The sequence below is a fragment of the Pseudophryne corroboree genome, chromosome 4, assembly GCF_028390025.1.
Source record: "Pseudophryne corroboree isolate aPseCor3 chromosome 4, aPseCor3.hap2, whole genome shotgun sequence".
In the NCBI taxonomy this organism is placed as follows: Eukaryota; Metazoa; Chordata; class Amphibia; order Anura; family Myobatrachidae; genus Pseudophryne; species Pseudophryne corroboree.
Window position 1 is genome coordinate 899,314,209 of NC_086447.1, and position 17,801 is coordinate 899,332,009.

Below are 17,801 nucleotides of genomic sequence, written 5' to 3' on the forward strand. Positions count from 1 at the left end.
GCGCCATTTTCCCGGTGATCTGCGCATGCACTGTAGACTCTGGGACAGCGCTATAGAGGAGGGGCCCAGACAGAGCCTGCACACAAGCGTCCCCCTATGTGTTGCTTTGTGGGCAAGGTGAAACTCCCACCACTCTTGGACCCACCTGAGTTACTTAGGTCTCTGGTTGCTGGAACACACAATGGGGTGGATTTACTAAGAAGGAAGTTTTTAAGAACTGGTGATGTTACCCATAGCTACCAATCAGATTCTATCTATTATCTAATAGAAGCAGCTAGATAATTGTTAAGTAGAATCTGATTGGTTGCCATAGGCAATATCACCAGTTCTAAAAAAAAAAAACTCCCACCTTAGTAAATTGACCCTAATGAATCAAAGTGGTTGGTTCAGACATTCGAAAACGTAACTCTGCTCTCCAAATGACGATGTTTGGAGCAACAGATCCAGTGGATAAGATGATGATAATAATAATAATAATAATAATAATAATAATAATAATAAAGTCTACCATCGAGTAGGTCCACCACTGCCACTTCCCAATGAGAATCATAATTCCCTTCACATTTACTTGGAAAAGGGAACCAGGAAGCAAAGAGACAATGGGGGCAGATGTATTAAGCCTGGAGAAGTGATAAGGAAGTGATAAATTTAAGGTGATAACGCGCCAGCCAATCATTACAGGTTTGAAAAATGACAGGAGCTGATTGGCTTTTGCGTTATCACCTTCAGTTTATCACTTCTCCAGGTTTAATACATCTGCCCCATTGTGACAATCTGGCAGATGTATTAACCTGGAGAAGGCATAAGGAAGTGATAAACCAGTGATAAATGCAAGATGATAACACACCAGCCAATCAGCTCCCATATGTAAATTACCAGTTAGGAGCTGATTGGCTGGTGCATTATCACCTTGCACTTAACACTTCTTTATCCCTTCCTTATGCCTTCTCCGGGTTAATACATCTACCCCACTATTCCTGGCATATGGGGCTGATGTATTAACCTGGAGAAGGCATAAGGAAGTGATAAACCAGTGATATGTGCAAGGTGATAAAGGCACCAGCCAATCAGCTCCAAGATGTAAATGAACAGTTAGGATCTGATTGGCTGCTGCCTTTATCACCTTGCACATATCACTGGTTTATCACTTCCTTATGCCTTCTCCAGGTTAATACATCTGCCCCAATGTGTTATACTGAAGGCTGCAGAGGTACTTCAAGGTCCATTATTGCATCCCAGCAAGTTATTTCATAATCAGTTCCCAAGTATTGAATGTTGTGCACTTCAAGAAAGTTTAAAAGGCAGATTTTTCCCTCAAATACTCATCAGTATATTCTCCTCTAAAATAGCATCAGGTGTAAACTATATGAACCTGTCTGTATAAAGCTGTGGAAGCACATCTGTCTCTTGCAAATAAAATGTTCTCCCTAAGTAATGTTCTTACAGTCTTTGTAAAATGTCATCTTGTAATATTGTGTGCAATAAATGCACAATATACGTGTATGCACTATGTAATGAGTTTTATTTAAACGTTCCCTTGACGTAAATAGAGACCTTTGCGTTTGCAGTTGAGTAGCGGACAGGAAATCTGTAGTTACAGTAATAAATGAATGAATTGATCCTGGCTGCATTTGAAGTTTCCCCCATTAGTCTCCTGCCGCGTGTGTAACCTCTCACCCTGTAGCCTAGACTGAGCCTCATTACACGGTGGGAATGTTGCGTGGCATGTGTCCTGCTCTCCTGGCAGGGTGCCAGGCTAATCCATGTCCCCGGCGTTCTATACATATTTACATGTCACCACTTATGCCGTTGCTCGCTGCCATCCTGCCGTAGGAGAGATAATGACTCTCTGAGTCATCCGCTGGTGACATCAGGATTTGCTTTCCACTGTCAGTGACTCACTGCTTGTGTAATTGTGATAATACGAGTTACTACAAATAGATTATCTGGAATAAGAGAATGTCACTGTGACGTGCGTGTCACAGGCTGCAGGAAGTAGGACTTTCATCATCTCGCTGTTCGGAAAGCTGCTGTGCCGGAGCTTAGCACACAGCAGCGTTTTGTCAATACACCCCCTGACCCATTATCCTACGAGCTGGGTGTCTTGCATTATGCATCCATTCACTGTCTCCCTCCTTAGAGGGTCCGTTTCATGTTTATTTCTTTTACAAAATGTAACTTGCAATAAATATGTACGTTATAAAATGCATGCTGTCGCCTACACGCAGTTTAAGGAGTCATTATGTGGGCTGAAACGGCGTTCCGTCTGTCAGGTCACCAGGAATTGTGGCCTCCCCGAGGCACGAGTGTGGCCTTGTTGCCTACAAAGTGTGTATTACACATTAAAGGATTGCTTCCTGTCATTTTTTATGAAAGACTAGTTTTAAAGACTCTTCTGATGCTCTTGTGGTATGATTGTCGCCGGTGAAGACCAACGACTTCATAGAACGCGACAGGACTGTAAACAGATAGCATTACAACATGCCAGTGTGGGAGAGCAATGTAGACATAAATCCCACGTTTGCTTTCTAATGGAAAAGAATGCAAATCTTATTGTACTTCCGTTTACTCAGCTTATTACAAATTATTACTAGAAGACAATTCTGCGATATATAGAGGTGTGTCCATCTGTAAGGAGAAAATGTCACGTCTTGTTTTCTGAGTTATTATACCAGCCTGATCTGACGCATTATACCGACCTGATCTGACGCATTATACCGGCCTGGTCTGGCACATTATACCGGCCTGGTCTGGCACATTATACCGGCCTGATCTGAGGCACTGTACTGGCCTGATCTGAGGCACTGTATTAGCCTGATCTGAGGCATTATACCGGCCTGATCTGAGGCATTATACCGGCCTGGTCTGGCACATTATACCGGCCTGATCTGAGGCACTGTACTGGCCTGATCTGAGGCACTGTATTAGCCTGATCTGAGGCATTATACCGGCCTGATCTGAGGCATTATACCGGCCTGGTCTGGCACATTATACCGGCCTGATCTGAGGCACTGTAACAACCTGATCTGAGGCATTATACCAGCATGATCTGAGGCATTATACCGGCCTGATCTGAGGCACTATACCAGCCTGATCTGGGACATTATACCGACCTGATCTGAGGCATTATACCGGCCTGATCTGAGGCATTATACCGGCCTGATCTGATGCATTATACAGACCTGATCTGAGGCATTATACCGGCCTGGTCTGAGGCATTATACCGGCCTGGTCTGAGGCATTATACCGGTCTAATCTGACGCATTATACCAGTCTGATCTGACGCATTATACCAGTCTGATCTGACGCATTATACCGGCCTGGTCTGTGGCATTATACCGGCCTGTTCTGTGGCATTATACCGGCCTGATCTGAGGCACTGTATTGGTCTGAACTGACGCATTATTCCGGCCTGAACTGACGCATTATACCAGCCTGATCTGAGGCATTATACCGGCCTGATCTGAGGCATTATACCGGCCTGATCTGAGGCATTATACCGGCCTGATCTGATGCATTATACCAGCCTGGTCTGACGCATTATACCGGCCTGATCTGAGGCACTGTACCAACCTAATCTGAGGCATTTACCGTCCTGATCTGACGCATTATACCAGCCTGATCCGAGGCATTATACCGGCCTGATCTGAGGCATTATACCGGCCTGATCTGAGGCATTATACCGGCCTGGTCTGTGGCATTATACCTGCCTGATCTGAGGCACTGTACTGGGCTGATCGGAGGCACTGTATTGGCCTGATCTGACGCATTATACCAGCCTGATCTGAGGCATTATACCGGCCTGATCTGAGGCATTATACCGGCCTGATCTGAGGCATTATACCGGCCTGGTCTAGCACATTATACCAGTCTGATCTGAGGCACTGTACCAACCTGATTTGAGGCATTATACCAGCATGATCTGAGGCATTATACCAGCCTGATCTGACGCATTATACCGGCCTGATTTGAGGCATTATACCGGCCTGATTTGAGGCATTATACCGGCCTGATCTGAGGCATTATACCGGCCTGATCTGAGGCATTATACCGGTATGATCTGAGGCGTTATACCGGCCTGATCTGAGGCGTTATACCGGCCTGATCTGAGGCATTATACCGGCCTGCTCTGAGGCATTATACCGGCCTGAACTGACGCATTATACCGTCCTGATCTGAGGCATTATACCGTCCTGGTCTGAGGCATTATACAGACCTGGTCTGAGGCATTATACCGGCCTGATCTGAGGCATTATACCGGCCTGATCTGAGGCATTATACCGGCCTGATCTGAGGCATTATACCGGCCTGGTCTGAGGCATTATACCGGCCTGACTGACGCGTTATACCGGTCTGATCTGACGCGTTATACCGGTCTGATCTGACGCGTTATACCGGCCTGATCTGACGCGTTATACCGGCCTGATCTGACGCGTTATACCGGCCTGATCTGAGGCGTTATACCGGCCTGGTCTGTGGCATTATACCGGCCTGATCTGACGCATTATACCGGCCTGATCAGAGGCATTATACCGGACTGATCTGAGGCATTATACCGGCCTGATTTGAGGCATTATTCCGGCCTGATCTGAGGCATTATTCCGGCCTGATCTGAGGCATTATACCGGCCTGTGCTGACGCGTTATACCGGCCTGTGCTGACGCGTTATACCGGCCGGAACTGACGCGTTATACCGGCCTGAACTGACGCGTTTTACCGGCCTGATCTGACGCGTTATACCGGCCTGATATGACGCGTTATACCGGCCTGGTCTGACGCGTTATACCGGCCTGGTCTGACGCGTTATACCGTCCTGGTCTGAGGCGTTATACCGTCCTGGTCTGAGGCATTATACCGGCCTGATCTGATGCATTGTACCGGCCTGGTCTGAGGCATTATACCGGCCTGATCTGAGGCATTATACCGGCCTGATCTGAGGCATTATACCGGTCTGATCTGACGCACTGTACTGGCCTGAACTGACGCATAATACCGGCCTGATCTGAGGCATTATACCGGCCTGATCTGAGGCATTATACCGGCCTGATCTGAGGCATTATACCGGCCTGATCTGAGGCATTATACCGTCCTGATCTGAGGCATTATACCGGTCTGATCTGAGGCTTTGTATAAGTTTGATCTGAGGCATTATACCGGCCTGGTCTGAGGCATTATACCGGCCTGATCTGACACATTTTACCAGTCTGATCTGACGCATTATACCGGCCTGGTCTGGCACATTATACCGGCCTGATCTGAGGCACTGTATTAGCCTGATCTGACGCCTGATCTGAGGCATTATACCGGCCTGATCTGAGGCATTATACCGGCCTGGTCTGGCACATTATACCGGCCTGATCTGAGGCACTGTAACAACCTGATCTGAGGCATTATACCAGCATGATCTGAGGCATTATACCGGCCTGATCAGAGGCATTATACCAGCCTGATCTGGGACATTATACCGACCTGATCTGAGGCATTATACCGGCCTGATCTGAGGCATTATACCGGCCTGATCTGATACATTATACCGACCTGATCTGGGACATTATACCGACCTGATCTGAGGCATTATACCGGCCTGGTCTGAGGCATTATACCGGACTGGTCTGAGGCATTATACCGGCCTGATCTGAGGCATTATACCGTCCTGATCTGACGCATTATACCAGTCTGATCTGACGCATTATACCGGCCTGGTCTGTGGCATTATACCGGCCTGTACTGTGGCATTATACCGGCCTGATCTGAGGCACTGTACTGGCCTGATCTGAGGCACTGTATTGGCCTGAACTGACGCATTATTCCGGCCTGAACTGACGCATTATACCGGCCTGATCTGAGGCATTATACCGGCCTGATCTGAGGCATTATACCAGCCTGGTCTGACGCATTATACCGGCCTGATCTGAGGCACTGTACCAACCTGATCTGAGGCATTTTACCGTCCTGATCTGACGCATTATACCGGCCTGATCCGAGGCATTATACCGGCCTGATCCGAGGCATTATACCGGCCTGATCTGAAGCATTATACCGGACTGATCTGAGGCATTATACCGGCCTGGTCTGTGGCATTATACCTGCCTGATCTGAGGCACTGTACTGGGCTGATCGGAGGCACTGTATTGGCCTGATCTGACGCATTATACCAGCCTGATCTGAGGCATTATACCGGCCTGATCTGATGCATTATACCGGCCTGATCTGAGGCATTATACTGGCCTGATCTGAGGCATTATACCGGCCTGGTCTGGCACATTATACCAGTCTGATCTGAGGCACTGTACCAACCTGATTTGAGGCATTATACCAGCATGATCTGAGGCATTATACCGGCCTGATCTGACGCATTATACCGGCCTGATCTGGGGCATTTGAGGCGTTATACCGGCCTGATCTGAGGCATTATACCGGCCTGATCTGAGGCATTATACCGGCCTGATCTGAGGCATTATACCGGCCTGGTCTGAGGCATTATACCGTCCTAGTCTGAGGCATTATACCGGCCTGATCTGAGGCATTATACCGGCCTGATCTGAGGCATTATACCGGCCTGGTCTGACGCGTTATACCGGCCTGATCTGGCTCGTTATACCGGCCTGATCTGACGCGTTATACCCGCTTGATCTGAGGCATTATACCGGCCTGATCTGAGGCATTATACCGGCCTGATCTGAGGCATTATACCGGCCTGATCTGAGGCGTTATACCGGCCTGATCTGAGGCGTTATACCCGCCTGATCTGAGGCGTTATACCCGCATGATCTGACGCGTTATACCCGCCTGATCTGACGCGTTATACCGGCTTGGTCTGTGGCATTATACCGGCCTGATCGGAGGCACTGTACTGGCCTGATCTGACGCATTATACCGGCCTGTTCTGAGGCATTATACCGGCCTGTTCTGAGGCATTATACCGGCCTGATCTGAGGCATTATACCGGCCTGATCTGAGGCATTATACCGGCCTGATCTGAGGCATTATACCGGCCTGGTCTGAGGCATTATACAGACCTGGTCTGAGGCATTATACCGGCCTGATCTGAGGCATTATACCGTCCTGATCTGAGGCATTATACCGGCCTGGTCTGAGGCATTATACAGACCTGGTCTGAGGCATTATAGCGGCCTGATCTGAGGCATTATACCGGCCTGATCTGAGGCATTATACCGGCCTGATCTGAGGCATTATACCGGCCTGGTCTGAGGCATTATACCGTCCTAGTCTGAGGCATTATACCGGCCTGATCTGAGGCATTATACCGGCCTGATCTGAGGCATTATACCGGCCTGGTCTGACGCGTTATACCGGCCTGATCTGACTCGTTATACCGGCCTGATCTGACGCGTTATACCCGCTTGATCTGAGGCATTATACCGGCCTGATCTGAGGCATTATACCGGCCTGATCTGAGGCATTATACCGGCCTGATCTGAGGCATTATACCGGCCTGATCTGAGGCGTTATACCCGCCTGATCTGACGCGTTATACCCGCATGATCTGACGCGTTATACCCGCCTGATCTGACGCGTTATACCGGCCTGGTCTGTGGCATTATACCGGCCTGATCGGAGGCACTGTACTGGCCTGATCTGACGCATTATACCGGCCTGTTCTGAGGCATTATACCGGCCTGATCTGAGGCATTATACCGGCCTGATCTGAGGCATTATACCGGCCTGGTCTGACGCATTATTCCGGCCTGATCTGAGGCATTATACCGGCCTGATCTGATACATTATACCAGCCTGGTCTGGCGCATTATACCAGCCTGATCTGAGGCACTGTACCAACCTGATCTGAGGCATTATACCGGCATGATCTGAGGCATTTTACCGTCCTGATCTGACGCATTATACCAGCCTGATCTGAGGCACTGTACCAGCCTGATCCGAGGCATTATACCGGCCTGATCTGAGGCATTATACCGGCCTGATCTGAGGCATTTTACCGGCCTGGTCTGTGGCATTATACCGGCCTGATCTGAGGCATTATACCGGCCTGATCTGAGGCATTATACCGGCCTGATCTGAGGCATTATACCAGTCTGATCTGACGCATTATACCGGCCTGGTCTGTGGCATTATACCGGCCTGTACTGTGGCATTATACCGGCCTGATCTGAGGCACTGTACTGGCCTGATCTGAGGCACTGTATTGGCCTGAACTGACGCATTATTCCGGCCTGAACTGACGCATTATACCGGCCTGATCTGAGGCATTATACCGGCCTGATCTGAGGCATTATACCAGCCTGGTCTGACGCATTATACCGGCCTGATCTGAGGCACTGTACCAACCTGATCTGAGGCATTTTACCGTCCTGATCTGACGCATTATACCGGCCTGATCCGAGGCATTATACCGGCCTGATCCGAGGCATTATACCGGCCTGATCTGAAGCATTATACCGGACTGATCTGAGGCATTATACCGGCCTGGTCTGTGGCATTATACCTGCCTGATCTGAGGCACTGTACTGGGCTGATCGGAGGCACTGTATTGGCCTGATCTGACGCATTATACCAGCCTGATCTGAGGCATTATACCGGCCTGATCTGATGCATTATACCGGCCTGATCTGAGGCATTATACTGGCCTGATCTGAGGCATTATACCGGCCTGGTCTGGCACATTATACCGGCCTGATCTGAGGCACTGTACCAACCTGATCTGAGGCATTATACCGGCATGATCTGAGGCATTATACCGGCCTGTGCTGACGCGTTATACCGGCCTGAACTGATGCGTTATACGGCCTGAACTGACGCGTTATACCGGCCTAATCTGACGCGTTATACCGGTCTGATCTGACGCGTTATACCGGCCTGAACTGACGCGTTATACCGGCCTGATCTGACTCGTTATACCGGCCTGATCTGACGCGTTATACCGGCCTGATCTGACGCGTTATACCGGCCTTATCTGACGCGTTATACCGGCCTGATCTGACGCGTTATACCGGCCTGATCTGACGCGTTATACCGGCCTGATCTGACGCGTTATACCGGCCTGATCTGACGCGTTATACCGGCCTGATCTGACGCGTTATACCGGCCTGATCTGACGCGTTATACCGGCCTGATCTGACGCGTTATACCGGCCTGATCTGACGCGTTATACCGGCCTGATCTGACGCGTTATACCGGCCTGATCTGACGCGTTATACCGGCCTGAACTGACGCGTTATACCGGCCTGATCTGAGGCGTTATACCGGCCTGATCTGAGGCGTTATACCGGCCTGATCTGAGGCGTTATACCGGCCTGATCTGAGGCATTATACCGGCCTGATCTGAGGCATTATACCGGCCTGATCTGAGGCATTATACCGGCCTGATCTGAGGCATTATACCGGCTTGATCTGACGCGTTATACCCGCCTGATCTGACGCGTTATACCGGCCTGATCTGACGCGTTATACCGGCCTGATCTGACGCGTTATACCGGCCTGGTCTGTGGCATTGTACCGGCCTGATCGGAGGCACTGTACTGGCCTGATCTGACGCATTGTACCGGCCTGTTCTGAGGTATTATACCGGCCTGATCTGAGGCATTATACCGGCCTGATCTGAGGCATTATACCGGCCTGATCTGAGGCATTATACCGGCCTGATCTGAGGCGTTATACCGGCCTGATCTGAGGCGTTATACCCGCCTGATCTGACGCGTTATACCCGCATGATCTGACGCGTTATACCCGCCTGATCTGACGCGTTATACCGGCCTGGTCTGTGGCATTATACCGGCCTGATCGGAGGCACTGTACTGGCCTGATCTGACGCATTATACCGGCCTGTTCTGAGGCATTATACCGGCCTGATCTGAGGCATTATACCGGCCTGATCTGAGGCATTATACCGGCCTGGTCTGACGCATTATTCCGGCCTGATCTGAGGCATTATACCGGCCTGATCTGATGCATTATACCAGCCTGGTCTGGCGCATTATACCAGCCTGATCTGAGGCACTGTACCAACCTGATCTGAGGCATTATACCGGCATGATCTGAGGCATTTTACCGTCCTGATCTGACGCATTATACCAGCCTGATCTGAGGCACTGTACCAGCCTGATCCGAGGCATTATACCGGCCTGATCTGAGGCATTATACCGGCCTGATCTGAGGCATTTTACCGGCCTGGTCTGTGGCATTATACCGGCCTGATCTGAGGCATTATACCGGCCTGATCTGAGGCATTATACCGGCCTGATCTGAGGCATTATACCAGTCTGATCTGACGCATTATACCGGCCTGGTCTGTGGCATTATACCGGCCTGTACTGTGGCATTATACCGGCCTGATCTGAGGCACTGTACTGGCCTGATCTGAGGCACTGTATTGGCCTGAACTGACGCATTATTCCGGCCTGAACTGACGCATTATACCGGCCTGATCTGAGGCATTATACCGGCCTGATCTGAGGCATTATACCAGCCTGGTCTGACGCATTATACCGGCCTGATCTGAGGCACTGTACCAACCTGATCTGAGGCATTTTACCGTCCTGATCTGACGCATTATACCGGCCTGATCCGAGGCATTATACCGGCCTGATCCGAGGCATTATACCGGCCTGATCTGAAGCATTATACCGGACTGATCTGAGGCATTATACCGGCCTGGTCTGTGGCATTATACCTGCCTGATCTGAGGCACTGTACTGGGCTGATCGGAGGCACTGTATTGGCCTGATCTGACGCATTATACCAGCCTGATCTGAGGCATTATACCGGCCTGATCTGATGCATTATACCGGCCTGATCTGAGGCATTATACTGGCCTGATCTGAGGCATTATACCGGCCTGGTCTGGCACATTATACCGGCCTGATCTGAGGCACTGTACCAACCTGATCTGAGGCATTATACCGGCATGATCTGAGGCATTATACCGGCCTGTGCTGACGCGTTATACCGGCCTGAACTGATGCGTTATACGGCCTGAACTGACGCGTTATACCGGCCTAATCTGACGCGTTATACCGGTCTGATCTGACGCGTTATACCGGCCTGAACTGACGCGTTATACCGGCCTGATCTGACTCGTTATACCGGCCTGATCTGACGCGTTATACCGGCCTGATCTGACGCGTTATACCGGCCTTATCTGACGCGTTATACCGGCCTGATCTGACGCGTTATACCGGCCTGATCTGACGCGTTATACCGGCCTGATCTGACGCGTTATACCGGCCTGATCTGACGCGTTATACCGGCCTGATCTGACGCGTTATACCGGCCTGATCTGACGCGTTATACCGGCCTGATCTGACGCGTTATACCGGCCTGATCTGACGCGTTATACCGGCCTGATCTGACGCGTTATACCGGCCTGATCTGACGCGTTATACCGGCCTGAACTGACGCGTTATACCGGCCTGATCTGAGGCGTTATACCGGCCTGATCTGAGGCGTTATACCGGCCTGATCTGAGGCGTTATACCGGCCTGATCTGAGGCATTATACCGGCCTGATCTGAGGCATTATACCGGCCTGATCTGAGGCATTATACCGGCCTGATCTGAGGCATTATACCGGCTTGATCTGACGCGTTATACCCGCCTGATCTGACGCGTTATACCGGCCTGATCTGACGCGTTATACCGGCCTGATCTGACGCGTTATACCGGCCTGGTCTGTGGCATTGTACCGGCCTGATCGGAGGCACTGTACTGGCCTGATCTGACGCATTGTACCGGCCTGTTCTGAGGTATTATACCGGCCTGATCTGAGGCATTATACCGGCCTGATCTGAGGCATTATACCGGCCTGATCTGAGGCATTATACCGGCCTGGTCTGAGGCATTATACAGACCTGGTCTGAGGCATTATACCGGCCTGATCTGAGGCATTATACCGGCCTGATCTGAGGCATTATACCGTCCTGATCTGAGGCATTATACCGGCCTGGTCTGAGGCATTATACAGACCTGGTCTGAGGCATTATACCGGCCTGTTCTGAGGCATTATACCGGCCTGTTCTGAGGCATTATACCGGCCTGTTCTGAGGCATTATACCGGCCTGATCTGAGGCATTATACCGGCCTCGTCTGAGTCATTATACCTCCCTGACTGACGCATTATACCGGCCTGATCTGAGGCATTATACCGGCCTGATCTGATGCATTATACAGGCCTGATCTGAGGCATTATACCGGCCTGATCTGAGGCATTATACCGGCCTGGTCTGAGGCATTATACCGGCCTGGTCTGAGGCATTATTCCGGCCTGATCTGAGGCATTATTCCAGTCTGATCTGACGCATTATACCGGTCTGAACTGACGCATTATACCGGCCTGATCTGCGGCATTATACCGGCCTGATCCTGCGGCATTATTCCAGTCTGATCTGACGCATTATACCAGTCTGAACTGACGCATTATACCGGCCTTATCTGACGCGTTATACCCGTCTGAACTGACGCATAATACCGGCCTGATCTGACGCATAATACCGGCCTGATCTGACGCATAATACCGGCCTGATTTGACGCATAATACCGGTCTGATCTGACGCATTATACCGGCCTGGTCTATCTTCTAGGCAGGTATAATGGTTATTAATGTTTCTCAGTAATAAAGAGTGAACAGCCCATGTACTGGCAATAGCATGCTCACTGTTCTTCTGAGACCCATCCTGTGACATCATCACACTGCCAGGTTTCATTACATTGGCTGCAGATGATCACATGACGTCAGAATCCCAGGACGTTCTTTCTGGATTACAGGTGCACTGCAGTCTCAGCAGCAAAATAAAACTAAAGTTAGACCCAGGCATCAGTTTTAGTCTATTCAGAAACTGACAATTTTTTTTGTTGTACAAATATATCAATATGTCACTGAGGAACAGACATTGGAATCTGATCTTAAGTACTTCCTAACCATCAAACGCCTATCTGCTTCCTGTTAGAATACACCATCCCCTGACAGGACACTGATAGGCACCTTGCCACGTGGGCACTGCTATCAGGCTGGTCACAACTGCCTCTGGTCTCAGCAATGTGCCCAGTAAGCATTTTATTCCGTTTCCGAGCACTGATAATTATATCCGTAGCTAATATAAGTTATTAGCAGTTGTTAAATCTCCTATAATCACAGCTCTGCTGGCGTTAGACGCTCACGCTGCTTATTCACAGTCTATAAACCAGTTATGCTGGGTAAATCTTCTTTTCTTCATCAGATACTAAATGACCATACACTGCTCAAAAAAATAAAAGGAACACTAAAATAACACATCCTAGATCTGAATGAATGACATATTCTTATATTCTTATTAAATACTTTATTCTTTACATAGTTGAATGTGCTGACAACAAAATCACACAAAAATTGTCAATGGAAATCAAATTTATTAACCCATGGAGGTCTGGATTTATAATCACACTCAAAATTAAAGAGTGAAAACACACTACAGGTTGATCCAACTTTGATGTAATGTCCATAAAACAAGTCAAAATGAGGCTCAGTAGTGTGTGTGGCTTCCACGTGCCTGTATGACCTCCCTACAACGCCTGGGCATGCTCCTGATGAGGTGGCGGATGGTCTCCTGAGGGATCTCCTCCCAGACCTGGACTAAAGCATCCGCCAACTCCTGGACAGTCTGTGGTGCAACGTGGCATTGGTGGATGGAGCGAGACATGATGTCCCAGATGTGCTCAATTGGATTCAGGTCTGGGGAACGGGCGGGCCAGTCCATAGCATCAATGCCTTCGTCTTGCAGGAACTGCTGACACACTCCAGCCACATGAGGTCTAGCACTGTCTTGCATTAGGAGGAACCCAGGGCCAACCGCACCAGCATATGGTCTCACAAGGGGTCTGAGGATCTCATCTCTGTACCTAATGGCAGTCAGGCTACCTCTGGCGAGCACATGGAGGGCTGTGCGGCCCCCCCAAAGAAATGCCACCCCACACCATTACTGACCCACTGCCAAACCGGTCATGCTGGCGAATGTTGCAGGCAGCAGAACGTTCTCCTTGGCGTCTCCAGACTCTGTCACGTCTGTCACATGTGCTCAGTGAGAACCTGCTTTCATCTGTGAATAGCACAGGGCGCCAGTGGCGAATTTGCCAATCTTGGTGTTCTCTGGCAAATGCCAAACGTCCTGCACGGTGTTGGGCTGTAAGCACAACCCCCACCTGTAGGCGTCGGGCCCTCATACCACCCTCATGGAGTCTGTTTCTGATCGTTTGAGTAGGCACATGCACATTTCTGGCTTGCTGGAGGTCATTTTGCAGGGCTCTGGCAGTGCTCCTCCTGTTCCTCCTTGCACAAAGGCGGAGGCAGCGGTCCTGCTGCTGGGTTGTTGCCCTCCTACGGCCTCCTCCACGTCTCCTGATGTACTGGCCTGTCTCCTGGTAGCGCCTCCATGCTCTGGACACTACGCTGACAGACACAGCAAACCTTCTTGCCACAGCTCGCATTGATGTGCCATCCTGGATGAGCTGCACTACCTGAGCCACTTGTGTGGGTTGTAGACTCCGTCTCATGCTACCACTAGAGTGAAAGCACCGCCAGCTTTCAAAAGTGACCAAAACATCAGCCAGAATGCATAGGAGCTGAGAAGTGGTCTGTGGTCACCACTTGCAGAACAACTCCTTTATTGGGGGTGTCTTGCTAATTGCCTATAATTTCCACCTGTTGTCTATTCCATTTGCACAACAGCATGTGAAATTGATTGTCAATCAGTGTTGCTTCCTAAGTGGACAGTTTGATTTCACAGAAGTGTGATTGACTTGGAGTTACATTGTGTTGTTTAAGTGTTCCCTTTATTTTTTTGAGCAGTGTATATATTTTGCTGCTCTAGCAAGGCTCATCTTTGATTTTTGTGTTCCCAGTCGTTGTTCTGTAGACCCTAGGCATATACTGTAGTTATTTCATAATATCTTCTATCGAGCAGTGGGTACACAGGGAGTTTTCTGTTGGGGTATAGAGCCACCTGTAGAGATACAGACATGACTGCAGAATGTAAAGGATGAGCAGTAGTAATTGAGATGAGCGCCTGCTGCTTCAATAATGTAATCTTGTCATCTGACAGAATGTCTACAATGACCCCACAGGTTGACAGTCTGCAGCCTCCTAGGAAACATGGCCACCCCTGGTTTCTATGAAGAAAGGTTGCTTATACGCCATGGATCATGGGTCTTCAACCTGTGGCCATCCAGTTGCTGTGAAACTACACATCCCAGCATGCCCTGCCACAGTTTTGCTATTAAGGTTTGCTAAAACTGAGGCAGGGCAAGTTGGGATGTGTAGTTCCACAGCAGCCGGAGGGCTGCAGGTTGAAGACCCATTCCATAGATAGTGCAGTGATTTGTATTGCCGCCTCACAACACTAAGGCCATGAGTTCTATTCCAACCAGGGCATTGTCTTTGTGGAGTTTGTATGTTCTCCCATTATGTGTGTGCATCAGTTAACTCCCACACTCCAAAAACACTGGTAGGTTAATTAATTTTTGTAAAAAAAAAAAAAATCCCCATGCGCAGTGACTCCCAAATGCGGGCCTCAAGGCACCCCAACAGTCCAGGTTTTAGGGATATCCATGCTTATGCAAAGGAGGGTATAATCAAATTGGCTGAGGTACTAATTAAGTCACCTGTACTTAAGCATGGCTATCCTTAAAACCTGGCCTGTTGGGGTTCCTTGAGGATCACATTTGGGAACCACTGCCCTAGTGTGTGTATATATGTATGTATGTATATGTGATAAGGAATATAGATTGTAAGCTCCCCTGGGGCAGGCACTGAGGCGAATGGCTAAATAATCCCTGTAAAGTGCTGCGTAATGTGTGTGTTATATAATTCGTTTTTCTCTTTTTATTAACAGTTCCTCAGAGCTCATGTATAAATCATATAAATCTGACCCTATATACTTTATTGATATTTAGCTGAAGGTTAAAGTCATTATTTTTTGTTTCACATCAGAACTCCCTTTATATAGAAATGATTTATATGAGTTTGTACATATATTAAGATCACCCGTGTATTGTGTGTGTGTGTGTGTGTGTGTGTGTGTGTGTGTGTGTGTGTGTGTGTGTCTATATGTGCATACCATTGAGTCACCGGCTATAGGGGTCACGTCCTTTCTCTCTGTCTCCCCAGAGCCTGGCCGAGTGGGATCCGTCAGAGCCGGAGTGCCTGCTGCAGGTGGTGAAGGAGCTGGTCCAGCAGTACCACCAGTACCAGTGCAGCCGGCTCAGCGAGAGCTCTCGCCTCATGTTTGAGTATCAGACTCTACTCGAGGAGCCACAGTATGGCGAGAATATGGAAATCTACGCCGGGAAAAAGAACAACTGGGTAAGAATGTATGAACAATAGAACTTTGGTGCCTTACATTATGTGTGCTCTCACAGCTTATACACTATGGGGCGCGATTCCAGCAAGTCTGACATTTTTTAAAGCACCAATCAAAACCAACCGCGTTGGCCTTTTAAATGTTTATGCTTTAAAAAGATGGACAGACTCATTACAATTGTGCCTGTGCCTACATTTTGCAGGCTATAACATAAGTCTCTTTCTCTATGGGGGGTATTCAATTAAGTGCCGTTTTTCTCTAACGTCCTAGTGGATGCTGGGGACTCCGTCAGGACCATGGGGGATAGCGGCTCCGCAGGAGACAGGGCACAAAAGCAAGCTTTTAGGATCACATGGTGTGTACTGGCTCCTCCCCCTATGACCCTCCTCCAAGCCTCAGTTAGGTTTTTGTGCCCGGCCGAGAAGGGTGCAATCTAGGTGGCTCTCTTAAAGAGTTACTTAGAAAAAGTTTTTAGGTTCTTTATTTTCAGTGAGTCCTGCTGGCAACAGGCTCACTGCATCGAGGGACTTAGGGGAGAGATTTTCAACTCACCTGCGTGCAGGATGGATTGGATTCTTAGGCTACTGGACATAGCTCCAGAGGGAGTCGGAACACAGGGCTCGCCCTGGGGTTCGTCCCGGAGCCGCGCCGCCGACCCCCCTTGCAGACGCTGAAGATGAAGAGGTCCGGAACCAGGCGGCAGAAGACTCTCAGTCTTCATCAGGTAGCGCACAGCACTGCAGCTGTGCGCCATTGTTGTCAGCACACTTCACACAGCGGTCACGGAGGGTGCAGGGCGCTGGGGGGGGGCGCCCTGGGCAGCAATGTATAATACCTCTATGGCGAAAAATACATCACATATAGCCCTTGAGGCTATATGGATGTATTTAACCCCTGCCAGATATCTAAAACTCCGGAGAAGAAGCCCGCCGAAAAGGGGGCGGGGCCTATTCTCCTCAGCACACAGCGCCATTTTCCCTCACAGAAAGGCTGGTGGGAAGGCTCCCATGCTCTCCCCTGCACTGCACTACAGAAACAGGGTTAAAACAGAGAGGGGGGGCACTGATTTGGCGATATGTATATATATTAAAATGCTATAAGGGAGGAACACTTATATAAAGGTTGTCCCTGGATAATTATAGCGTTTTGGTGTGTGCTGGCAAACTCTCCCTCTGTCTCCCCAAAGGGCTAGTGGGTCCTGTCCTCTATCAGAGCATTCCCTATGTGTGTGCTGTATGTCGGTACGTGTGTGTCGACATGTATGAGGAAAATATTGGTGAGGAGGCGGAGCAAATTGCCTGTAATGGTGATGTCACTCTCTAGGGAGTCGACACCGGAATGGATGGCTTATTTATGGAAATTACGTGACAATGTCAACACGCTGCAAGCCGGTTGACGACATGAGAGGGCCGGCGAACAAATTAGTATCTGTCCAGGCGTCTCAAACACCGTCAGGGGCTGTAAAATGCCCATTTACCTCAGTCGGTCGACACAGACC

The 17,801-nt window shown here is 49.4% G+C and overlaps 1 protein-coding gene across 3 annotated transcripts in view; it reads left to right on the forward strand.

Moving 5' to 3' along the window:
- The window catches only part of BABAM2 (BRISC and BRCA1 A complex member 2), a 462,713-nt gene that overhangs the window by 96,926 nt on the left and 347,986 nt on the right, over positions 1 to 17,801 (forward strand). For all 3 annotated transcript variants that reach the window (XM_063918901.1, XM_063918900.1, XM_063918902.1), the window contains one exon: positions 16,111 to 16,305. In XM_063918901.1, coding sequence (XP_063774971.1) covers positions 16,111 to 16,305 — 195 coding nt within the window. The remainder of the gene's footprint in view (positions 1 to 16,110; positions 16,306 to 17,801) is intronic.